Below are 12132 nucleotides of genomic sequence, written 5' to 3' on the forward strand. Positions count from 1 at the left end.
GAAAAGAAAGATTTTTTAGAAAGTATAGTTAAAGTTAAAGTTTATTTAAACAAACAAATTAAAGAAAAGAAAGAATACTATTATACCATACTATACTATACAACAGATATGACAGAGAGTCACCAAAAGAAAATTGAAGAGTATTATCATATTCTCAGGCTTGGTGATGATGATGGTGATGATAATCAATCAAGGAATACAACAATTGTAACAAACAAACTAATTGAATTAATAACAGGCAATACAACAAAGAATTCATTGTCGGTTGATTCATTACTAGATGTTGCATCGTGGTTGTGTACACAAGGTGAATTGAAATCATTTAATGACCTCAAGACAAAGTATGCCAATTGCTCGACAAAGTCAATGTGCAGTAATGTGTGGAAGAGTGATACCTATATTTACAAGTGTATCGATTGTCAATTTGACGAAAACTGTGCACTCTGCGTCGAATGCTTCCAACCCTCTAAACATGTTGGACATCGGTACCGACTGTTACCATCGTTTAGAGGCTGCTGCGATTGTGGTGATATATCTGCTTGGAAGCGAGAGGGATGGTGTGACTTTCACGGGCAGTCTCGTGTCATTGGACAACTCCCAATTAGTCTTCATCAAACCATCAAACTCTACTCATCTGCCATTGTACAATTAATTCATCGTTCACTTTCTCCTCAAAAACATCATCAACAAAGTAGTAATAATAATAATAATAATAATAATGTAAATTCTCCACCACCACCTCCTCCACCTCAACCACCACTCTCCCCATCTTCCCCATTTGTTTCATCTATGGATGAATCTATGCAAGGACAACAACAACAACAAGATACCATTCAAATGTATAAAATCAATTATCAGTATATCGAACCATTGATGAAACTTGTCAAGTCTATGAACCAATTAATCGATTTGTTAGGTGACAATGTAGCACTAATCTGTGCATCATCCTTTACCGACAACAACGATATTACAAATGATAAGGACAATCACAAACATATCTATTTATCAACGTTTTATCTATTAGCCGAATCAAAAGAGGAAATCGAACCATTGGAAAGATTTGTCATCTCATTGTTTGTCTCGAATGACTATCGCGATCAACTTTCCATCCATCTTTCACAAAACTATGATATTGTCCGTCACTATGACACCGAAGGAAACATCTCCAAACCATTTTCCCTAACTGTCCAACTCTTTACAGTTGATTCAATTGCTTTAAAAATTGTTTCAACCCAAAGTAAATATATACAAAAATATATCATATAATATAATCAATCATTTTTATATTAATTATATTTATTTATTTATTTATCAGATTTTATTCACATTGTAAATAATTTTAATGCAGTTATTAAAAATGCTCAAAATAAGAATACTGGTCAATTAATTGTAAATAGTCCTGTTATTAAAGATAAACATTATTTTAGAACTCTTGTTGATATATGGTATGATGATAATGAATAATTAATTATTACATTGATACAAACTATAGTTATTTTAATTCCTCTCCTCTTTTTTTTTTCAATTTAGTTATATTTTAAGAAATAAATCAAGTTTCTTATGGTTGATGGAAAATCCAGAACAATTATTTGAAACTTTTAAACCATTGACTTTGGCTCAAGAAATTTATTCGCAATCTAGAATTGCAACAGTCCACATTGAACAAGAAGATGGTAAATAATAATAATATATTAATATTAATTAATTAATTAATTGGTTATTAATTTCTTTTCTTTATTTCTTTATTTTTTAGATTTTTGGCATTATGCATTTAATTTTGAATTTTATCTTAGAAAATATTTATTGGATCCAGTTCAAAATTTGATATTGACCATGTCATCCAACAATAGTGATCTAATCAAAGAATCACAAATACTAAACTTAAAGAATCACTTTTTGGAAGAGATTGAAAATTTCTACAATTGTACAGGTCATCGTCTTTCAAAAATTGCTTGGAAACGTGGTCTTCGAGATAATCGCGTTCCAGATTTTAGAGTAAACAAACAACCCGTATCTATTCATTTACCACTACATCGATCTTTAATTGAATTTATTTATGATTGTAAGTCAAACAATTAATAATAACAATAACAATAACACTACTAATACTTTTACCTTTTTTTTTTTTATTATTAGTAATATTAATATTTAAAAAACAACCAAAACAATGTTTATTTAATAGTAAAGGAAATTATGTTGAACCATCTTTTATTGTTGATCCAATTATAAGATTGTATGTATTCCTTTCACAGGTAAAGAGTGGGTCTTGGGTGAGAAATGGTACATCGGTTCTATACCAGAGCCATTTGTATCTCAGACACGATGAATTCTGTCAACCTGATTTCTATCTCTTGCAATTCTGTTTGTTGTGTATGGAGACTGAACAAATCTATGCACAGCTTTTAGATAGATCCGAATTGACGACGTGGTTTGTGTTGGATGGTACCATTGTCACACCAGCATCTCCAGTATCATCGCCATCCACCTCACCACAACCAACCTCTATTCTATCACCACACGGATTATTCAGTAGTCCAAGTGCAGCTCTATCATCATTGCTTCCTGGATTCTTAAGATCTTCGACAAATGGTGGAAATACGAATGGACCACCCAGACCACCCCAACCACAGACAACGACCGTTCCACCTGTACCGGTTCACCAATCAAATGCAGACAAGAACAATTTGGTCATGGCAGAGGATCTAGTGGCACTCATTATCTCTTTGGTATCAGATCGTTCAAAATTGGCTGGATTTACAACCGAACAGATTATACGTAGAGATTTGATTCATATCTTGGCTATTGGCAACTCGACACACAGCGATCTCGTAGAAAGACACCATGACACGATCAACAGTCATCCTGGATTTGACCGTGTACTTGAATCGGTTGCCATCTACCACAATGCAACCGTTCATGAAAAGGGTAAATACCAACTCAGAGATGAATGTTGGGAAGAGTGGGATGCCTACTATCCACTCTACTCGCGTGTCGAATTACAAAAAGCAGAAGAAAACTATAGTCGTTATTTCAAAAATCATAAAAAGACAGGACAATCATCATCGTCATCATCATACCACAGACCAATTCATCCACTTGTTCCTGCTATCCCCATTTTATCGGGTATTGAAAAGATATTGCACTGTGATATCCTTCACTCTATCATCTTTACCATTCTCTATAATAGTCTTAGTGGATCACCACGTACATCTGAAGCACTCGTCACAAATACTCTTCATCTTATATCATTGGTTTTAAATCATTCAAATAATAATAATCTAAAAAATAATAATATTAATAATAATAATAATAATAATAACAGTAACAGCCACCAACAACCATCAGTACCAAAGTATGAAACAATTGATTTTGGGTTTCATCCAAAAGACTTTGTTGCCAATATGTTCCATCCCATTAAACAATCTGGCTACTTTATGATTGGTTCTGCATCGATATCTCATACAATCTATTCGCTTCTCAACACCATGTTGACATCTTCATCAAACCTAGAACAACACACTGGCGCGATTGAATTGATTCTTGGACATCCTTTGGTAGAACAAGCAAAACCTTTTTATTTGGCCAATGATATGGCTGGTAGCTCTGGAAGCAGTAATAGTGGGTTGGCGACTAGTCTTGGCAACTCTCAGGGATTGTCAAAGTCTCCTGAATTTGGATCTCTTCAAAAAGAATTTGCCAGAAAGAAACAATTAGAAATTATGAAAAAGTTTAGTGAACAACAAAGATCATTCCTCAAACATAGTACTGAAAAGACAAAACAAAAAGAAAAGGAAAAGGAAAAGGAAAAAGATCATTCTGAATTATTGGTATTTGGTGATATCGATGAAGATGACGAGGAAATACCAAAATCATCATCATCAAGTGATATAGATATGGATGAAGATGAAGATTTGAATATATTTGGGTCTTGTTCAATGTGTAAAGAAGAGATGAATCCTACCAAAGAACCTTTTGGTTATGTTAGTTATATTCAAAAGAATCAAATCCTATCCTTTCTACCTTTGGAAAATAGTTCAAATCTTGGGTCGGCAATTGAACAAGTGGCAATGGATTATATGGAATTGTTTAAAGATATCAATAGAGTCAAGAGTTCATTTATCAACTTTTGTTCTCATTTGATGCATCTTGAATGTCATAAAAAACTACTCAAATCACAATCCTCTCATCATCGAGCTGGAGCTGCCGAACACTCTCCACTTGACTCTTTCCATTGTCCTTGTTGTAGACGAATCTCAAATACTATTATTCCATTCTCTGATTGTCCAATTTATTCTCATCGCAACAACAATCAAATATCTCCTTCAACTTTACCTTTTATTGATTGGGCAATTAGTCAAACAAATCAACAATTCCCAATTCATACAGCATCATTATATACACCTGGTATCATACTACAAGAACTTATTGGTAATCAAGATTCACCTTATAAACTTCATTTATTATGGAATATTGTAAGTATAAAAGAAAAAAAAAAAGAAAAAGTCTATATCAAAATGATAATAACATTTATTCTTTATTTTTATTTTTATTTTTAGATAATATCAACTATAACAATAACAGAAATATCAAAAAGAGGATCAAATATATTAGATTCTATTACACACCATTTTAAATCAAGTTTACAGAATCTTGTTAAATTGGTTGTATCTAAAAGTTTGGTGAATCAAGGACAAAGAACAAGTGAAATGAATTCAATGTTGAATAGAATATTTAATAATAATAATATTCAACAAGACAATAATAATAATAATAATGGAACTACTGAAAAGGATCAAATCAATATTCAATTTTTAAATATTGAAATGTTTGGATTATTGGTTAGAATGTTTATTTGTACAGAATCTTTACCTATTCATCAAAGATTATCATTCTCTTTTATTGTTCAACTATTATTTATTTCAACTATTATTCAATCAATTATTGTTTTAAAACAAAAGGTAAAAGAAAAAAAAATAACAAATCATTCAATTCAAATATTAATATCCTATTATTTATTTTTAGAATATATTAAAAGGAACAATTTTAGAAGAGATTAAAAATATATCAAATGGAGAAATGAATCAAGAGATTAAAAGTTTATGTTTACCATTCCTTAGACGAACAGGAATATTATTATCGGTTTTGGATTATCCAAACACTTCCAATAGAATAGACTATAGTACAAATGATGGTATCGATAATGAATATCAATATCTTTTAAAATATCTTGGATTGTCAAATGAATCTCTCATGGAAACTCTAAATAATAATCAAATCGTTTCAAATTTGATTATTAAAACTTGGATTGACAATACTACGACTACTACTATCAAAGAAGACAACAATAACAATAATCAACAAGTTGTTACTACTACCTCGACCATATATCCGCCACTTAGAGGTTACAAAAAGTTTGAATTTGTTAATCTTCCTAGAGAATATATTCCATTCTTTTTAGAAATGAACAAAAAGGAATGTGATGAATGTCACAATGCAACCAAAAAGGAACTCCGTAATCGAATCATATGTATGTTTTGTCGAAAGATAATGTGCTCTTATACAGAGTACATTGATCACTATGCATCATGTTCAGGGATTGGCGTCAGCTTGTTATTGTCAGAATCACTCATAGTCATCCTCTTTAAAAACTCTATCAAAATATGGGGTACGGTCTATCTCGACGAACACGGAGACGAGGACATTGGACTGCGTAGAGGTAAACCACTCTTTCTCAGCACAGAGAGGTTGGAAAGACTAAAACAGGATATTCTATCACTCTCTATTCAAAATTTAACACAATCCATTCCAAACCATAATATGTTGTTTGATCGTTAAATTATAATAATATTATTAAATAAAATAAATGCTGCCAATCATATTTATGACCTTGACTGAAAATCAACGTTTGACTTTTGTTGTTTGTTTAAGATTGATCCTTATTTATTGGGTGGTATAGTCGTTCTTAGTTTGGAACAATGTGTTGTCTGTGTGATTTTAATCCTAATGAAAAAAGTGTCAGTGTAAGACCCCCAAAGAAAATAAATGCTCAAATGTTTACTCACCCTAAAACAAGCCATTTAGTGGTGTGGAGGATTATCAATAAAAGAAAAGAAATAATAGTTGTGAAAATAATTAGCTAATTCGATTTAACCCCCACCTCCATAATAATCGTAGAGGACTTCAGATCGGGGTTGAAACTTGGGCTCGCTGGCGTCGAGGGGTGATGTTGCTGAGCCGGTTTGAAAATCACTTCAAAGAGATTATTTTAATTTGGGTGCAAAAAAAAAAAATCCACCCAACACTTTTTTTTTGTTTGAATTTGAATCAATTTGGGCTAGAATTATTTAAATTAAATTTTTTTTATCCAATTTGAGTGACTTCAAGTAGTACATTGCCAAGTACATTCATATCATTCATTTAGTTCACTAAATAACAATACCCAATTTGTAAGTCAGAGATAAATTAAAATCTTTCAACTTGGTCTACCAAGTTAACAACAACATATCAGACAGTATCTAACAAGCTTTGTTTTCATTAACCATCAAACACATTTATACATCTTTATAAATACCAAATAGACAAATAATAATATAATCATGTCTGACGCTTTATTCTCTCAAGTTCAAGCTGGTGCCAACCTCAAGAAGGCTGAAACCGTCGACAAGTCTGGTCCAGTCATTGACAAGGATGTCCATGTCAAGGAAAACAACCATGGTGCCCTCCTCAAGGAACTCTCCACCGATCACAAGCTCAACAAGGCTGAAACCGTCGACAAGTCTGGTCCAGTCATTGAAAAGGATGTCCATGTCAAGGAAAACAACCGTGGTGCCCTCCTTGGTGAAATCAAGGCCAAGGCTGCCAACTAAACTTATTATACTATCTTTACATTCATACCATATAGATAGACAGGTCCATCCATATATAATAATAACCTTGTTGTAATTTAAAATAAAAAATAAAAAAATAATTTATTTATGTATCTCTAGTTAAAGGATTTAATCTTTAATGATGTTCCTTTTAGAAATACAAACATTAAACAGATTGATGATGATGGTCAAGAATGATTAATACTCTTCTCTAGATCAATCTCTTCTCTCTGTTTATGTATGTAAAAAAAACCATCAAAATCATAGTGTTAAAGGCACCTTTATCTTCTTTCTTTTTTTTTTTCATTGAATTGGGTCCTTGGGATTGGAAGGGTCCTTCAAATTATTTATATAATATATTAATTTTTAGATTTAATTTATTTATTTAATTTATTGCTTGGACTTTGATTTTGATTTTGGTTTCTCATCTTCATCATCATCTTCCTCTTCTTCATAGCCATCATCAGAGTCGTCACCATCGATTTCTTCATTCTCACGACCCAATTGTTCCATGAGATCATCCAACTCTTGGTCATCGGAAGCACCGACAGCACGGGCTGGGATCTTGACGGTGAGCTTACCGCTACGCTTTTCCAATTCCTCGCCGAGAACTTCGACACACTTGTTGAGAGCGGCGACACCCTTTTCCTTGTCGTCAAAGGTACCGACCATAACGTAGAGTGGTGGAGCAATCAAAGAGATGGTGACAACACCAAAGAGCTTGTCAATGTCTGCTGGGGTGGCATCTTGTGGAACAACGACGCTTTGCATGGCGTGGTTTTGTGAGGCACTGATGGCAGCCTTGATGGCGTCAATACCTTCATAATCGAAACAAGTCAATTCCAAATCTGCTCTAATCTTGAGTGGTTGTGGCTTGAGTTTATGTGCGATAATTTCATTCAAAATCTTTAATTGTTCTGGTTGAATATCAAATCCATCAAATACTGATGGTTCACTTTAGAGTATTTCAAAAAAAGTTGGTTAGATAAATGATTGAATGACTTGAACCTATATATATTAAATTACATACGTTAAGGAAAGTCTAAAAGCATCATAGGCATGTCCGAATTTTTGATAGATGGCCCAACCAAATTGTCTATATATTTGTTTAGCAGAAACTGTCTTTTCAGAGATTTGTGTAAGTCTGGTTGAAAGATGTCTAATGATACTGTGAACCTATAATGTTAAATATAAATATGTTAGTACATGTAAAGTGAGAGAGAGAGATCTATGCCGACTTGTACGTACAGCCTTTGACTTATTATAACGATCTTCACACTTGGTGATTTCTTCTGGTGTAACTCTACGCTTTGAAAGATCAATGTAACCTATATAATGTAATGTTGTTGATTGTAATATATTGTTTAATTCACCATTGATTGATTATTTTTGAGATCACCCACAAAATGATTGTACACAAAATGATGATCGTTTGTTGATTTGTATTAAATAGAATGGATGGTTGTTAGAACAATATGCTTTGTAAGAGTGTTTCAATCCATTCAAATGATCTATAGTGTGATCATTTGATTGGTCATTTGACCATCTTATTGATGAGAGATACAAACCTTTTTCCTTGTCGACTCTGACTACAACTACAACTTCTTGACGACCGACTCTGACCAACTTGGTGAGGGATCTGATACGACGTCTAGAGATTTCAGAGAGAAGGATCATACCTTCAATGTTGTCATACTCTAAAAGAGAAACATAGACACCCATCTCTCCTACGCTTCTGACCATAACCATAACGAGTTCATTCTCCTCTGGGTACTTTTTATCGTACATACGACAATTTAAACTATCCGACATCTTTATCTGTTCTGTTGCTTTCGTTTATAATACTATTACTATTACTACTACTAAAAGGCAAACTAATCAATCGTGTGTTGTAAAGTTAGTACTAGAGAGAGAAAACCTAGCTTTGTTTGAGTTCACCGCATTCTTTTTAAAAAAAAATATTCAAAAAAATTAAAAAAATCGGTCATACTAAATGTGAGTGGAGGAGGCACATACCCAAAGTAGACGAGGAAGAAACCAAGAATGCGACTATCAACCAACACATCCAACTCTATTACATTAAATCATAATAATAATAATAATAATAATAATGTCTACTTGTTGATGATGAGACACCCTCTCATCGTCCAACTTACAACTTGCACACTTTTCTATCTCTCTGATCAAAATATTTAAAAAAAAATCAGCATCCCCATTGGGACCAACCATGTCTTTGTCGGTCAAGACTATGAGGGGTGGTAGGACCATCCCGTCGGATATTAATATTAAAATTTAACCACCCAAATGATCACAATGATGTCTTTGGACAAACAAACTACCATTGCAATGTGTACTTTCTTCTTTTTATCTATCTCTACAACAACTTATTTATATATGTAATATCAATCAATAATAATAGTAATGTCATTAGATAACACAAGTAAAAGAAATTTACAAGACAGTTTGTTTAGTTCTGACGATGATGATGATGATGATAATCAAACTCAAAATCTATTTATAAATGGAAATCAAAGAGAAGAGAAAGACAATGACAATGAAAATGGTGCAAGTGGTGGCGGTGGTAGAGATAGACGAGGTGATAGAATCACATATCATAGTTTTTTTAATGATTTAAAGAATGGTGGTGTATCAACATTGATTGGTTTCCATTTATACTATATATTTGGTATTGGAGGTAGTGCAAGTCACCACCAAAAGAATCACAATCATATAGTAAAGAATAGAGTAATTAAACTTGGATTTAATGTTATACATCAAATGGTGACATTGGCATTTTTTGTGTTTGCATTGGTTATTACTCGTAATGCTATAGAATGGCTTATTGCAATGGCGATAAACCGTGTGTTGGCATACCAAGCCTATAAAATGGCAACCGTCTATCACTTGCAATCTTACATTCTCTCCAATCAACACCATCGATATGCTCCGAGATACTTGACGGCCTACAAGAGACTGTGCAAACTGCTGGTGGCTATGATGTGGGTCGTGGCAGTGGGTGTGGTGGCATGGAACCTATTCCTACTCTTTAAAATGGGTCAATTGTTGGATCGGTCGACTTGGGGTATCGTCACCAACACGACCATTATTTTTGGACGTGTCTTGACGGTATTTATGTGTTCATTGGTCATCATGCTCATCTATATCACCTTTTTCTTGCGTGTTTGCCAGTACCATATGTTTACCAAATTGTTGTCCAACAAAAGCCCCCAAGACACGGCTTGGGAGGACACATGCGAGGTCAAAACCGTCGACGATATCATCGATGTCTACTATTCGGTCAATGTCTCGTTGGGACAGTCTAGCAGTGACTGGCGATACACTCTACTCGTATCGGTCGTTCTTTTGACCGTCTATTGGGTGTATGGCACAATCGCCTACTTTGTCGATGGTATCTACAACGATGTTCTTTGGGTGGCCGCAGCACCACTCCTCGTCATTGTCATCCTCGTGCCAATCCTCTACTGCAACTTCAAGTATGAGAGTATGCTCTCAACTATCAAGACATGGCGTATATTTGCAATGGACGAGAGAATATTCCTCATGTCCTATATCGACCACCATCCACTTGCCGTCAGTATATTTGGGTTTGTACTCTCAACCAAAGTTTGTACCACCCTAGTCATTGCAGCTCTCTCTACCATCCTTACAACATTGATCAAGAATTTTCAATCTGTCATTTCTTCATTCTAACGAAACAGTCAAATCATCATCTACACATTTAATGAATTAATTTCCAAAATTGCCCAATTATGGAAAATCCATAATTAAAACCAACCCATTTAAAGTTAATAATACTACTTACTTTTTTTGGATCTACAACCACAATGACCAAAAATAATATATTCACTACAATGATTATTATTATTATTATTAGGTTTATTAATTAATAAACCTGCAGACACAACACAACACACCCCTAATTGTAAACTATTTATAAAAAAAAAACGATCGTGTTGTATTTATACAACTTGTTTAGGGCGAGTGGGTGAGTGAATGACAAACAGTCAGCAGGTGCGTGCGGGTACTATTAATAATTATTATTATTAATCGTGATGAAAATAATTATCATCGACAGAAACACATCAATTTGAGTAGAGAGAAGTGCTAACCAAACCAAAACAATTGTGTGTCAGTGTGGTTGGTGGGTGAGTTTCATTCATTGTCAATAGATGTTTCCAGAATTGACCAGACACATAATGTCGGGCTATTCTTGGTTAATCAACCCACCGTGTTTTTCAATCTCGACTGTTGTGAAGTTGAGGTTTCGGTTCACAGATCAACAACTGACCCAAAATTAATTGGTTATTTATTTATCGATTGAAATATTAAACTAATATTAATAATTCCAATCTTCAGCTGCACTACAAAGCAAGATACTCAAAAAAACAGATAGTTTCAAATAGATAACAAAAAAAGAGATAGAGATAATAAACTTTATAAAAAGGGTAAGTCTTAGTCTTTTTTGTTGTTATTGTTAATTAATTAAATTTAAGAGGATAAGGGCTTGCACCCCCTAAATCCCTTAAAAGGTTTTAGAGATACTCAACCTCGTTGGAAAAACAAAAAAAAGGGGGAGATTTATAGCTAATTTTAGACACAAGCTGTTTGAAAACCTCTATAGCTCTTGAGGAGGAAGAATTAAACAAGCAGCTAGGGGCAAAAGAGAGGAGAAACCTTGACATCAACAACAACAATTGTCAGTCAAGGATAATAATAGTAGAAAAACATTAATTATAACAAACCACTCCTCACCCAGCAACAACACAGACAAGAAAATAGAAAAGGAGGGTAGTAGACATTGAAGATCCTACCTACCTATCTAAAGAAGAACTATATACAAAAGTTACAAAAGTAGCAACATACGGACATACCTTCTTCCTTTAAGTCGACGCGACAACGACAAACGTTGATGGTCGTTCACGAGAGAGGAGGAAGACGAGTATACAACCAGTGAGTAGAGATTCAATCGCAAGTCAAGAGACTCTCTCTCTCACCCCGTATTTCCCAAAGGGAGGTGGCAACCCATCTAAGCTAGACAGACAGATAAGACAGATAAGATAGATAGATAGTTGGGTTGTTTAGACGATAAGATACGACGATACGATATATCTCAAACAAAAAGGGTAATAGGAAAACTATTGATGTTAGATTGTTGAATCTCTTTGATTGATACTAACTAAACTTCAACTTCATATTCACTATATAGAGTACTATCAATAACAATATAGCAAACAACAATAATATA

The 12132-nt window shown here is 33.7% G+C and overlaps 4 protein-coding genes across 4 annotated transcripts; 3 read left to right on the forward strand and 1 right to left on the reverse strand.

Moving 5' to 3' along the window:
• Positions 1-108: 108 nt before the first annotated feature.
• On the forward strand, positions 109-5835 carry DFA_06071 (uncharacterized protein; the record flags this gene model as incomplete). Its single annotated transcript, XM_004361727.1, has 7 exons — positions 109-1237; positions 1316-1445; positions 1531-1673; positions 1754-2062; positions 2137-4472; positions 4557-4958; positions 5023-5835. The coding sequence occupies 7 exons, from the start codon at positions 109-111 to the stop codon at positions 5833-5835; spliced, it is 5262 nt and encodes a 1753-aa protein (XP_004361784.1).
• Positions 5836-6596: 761 nt separating this feature from the next.
• Positions 6597-6866, forward strand: abnA (actobindin; the record flags this gene model as incomplete). The annotated part of the gene is made up of 1 exon (XM_004361728.1): positions 6597-6866. The coding sequence occupies one exon, from the start codon at positions 6597-6599 to the stop codon at positions 6864-6866; it is 270 nt and encodes an 89-aa protein (XP_004361785.1).
• Positions 6867-7256: 390 nt separating this feature from the next.
• Positions 7257-8678, reverse strand: eIF2s1 (eukaryotic translation initiation factor 2 subunit 1; the record flags this gene model as incomplete). Its single annotated transcript, XM_004361729.1, has 4 exons — positions 7257-7821; positions 7897-8042; positions 8073-8194; positions 8435-8678. 4 exons carry the CDS (start codon positions 8676-8678, stop codon positions 7257-7259), a joined length of 1077 nt encoding a protein of 358 aa, XP_004361786.1.
• Positions 8679-9287: 609 nt separating this feature from the next.
• Positions 9288-11948, forward strand: DFA_06074 (uncharacterized protein; the record flags this gene model as incomplete). The annotated part of the gene is made up of 2 exons (XM_004361730.1): positions 9288-10461; positions 11773-11948. 2 exons carry the CDS (start codon positions 9288-9290, stop codon positions 11946-11948), a joined length of 1350 nt encoding a protein of 449 aa, XP_004361787.1.
• Between the last annotated feature and the right edge of the window lie 184 nt (positions 11949-12132).

The sequence above is a fragment of the Cavenderia fasciculata genome (assembly GCF_000203815.1).
Source record: "Cavenderia fasciculata unplaced genomic scaffold Scf_Dfasci-G-p-12c09.r1-3, whole genome shotgun sequence".
Lineage (NCBI taxonomy): Eukaryota > Evosea > Eumycetozoa > Acytosteliales > Cavenderiaceae > Cavenderia > Cavenderia fasciculata.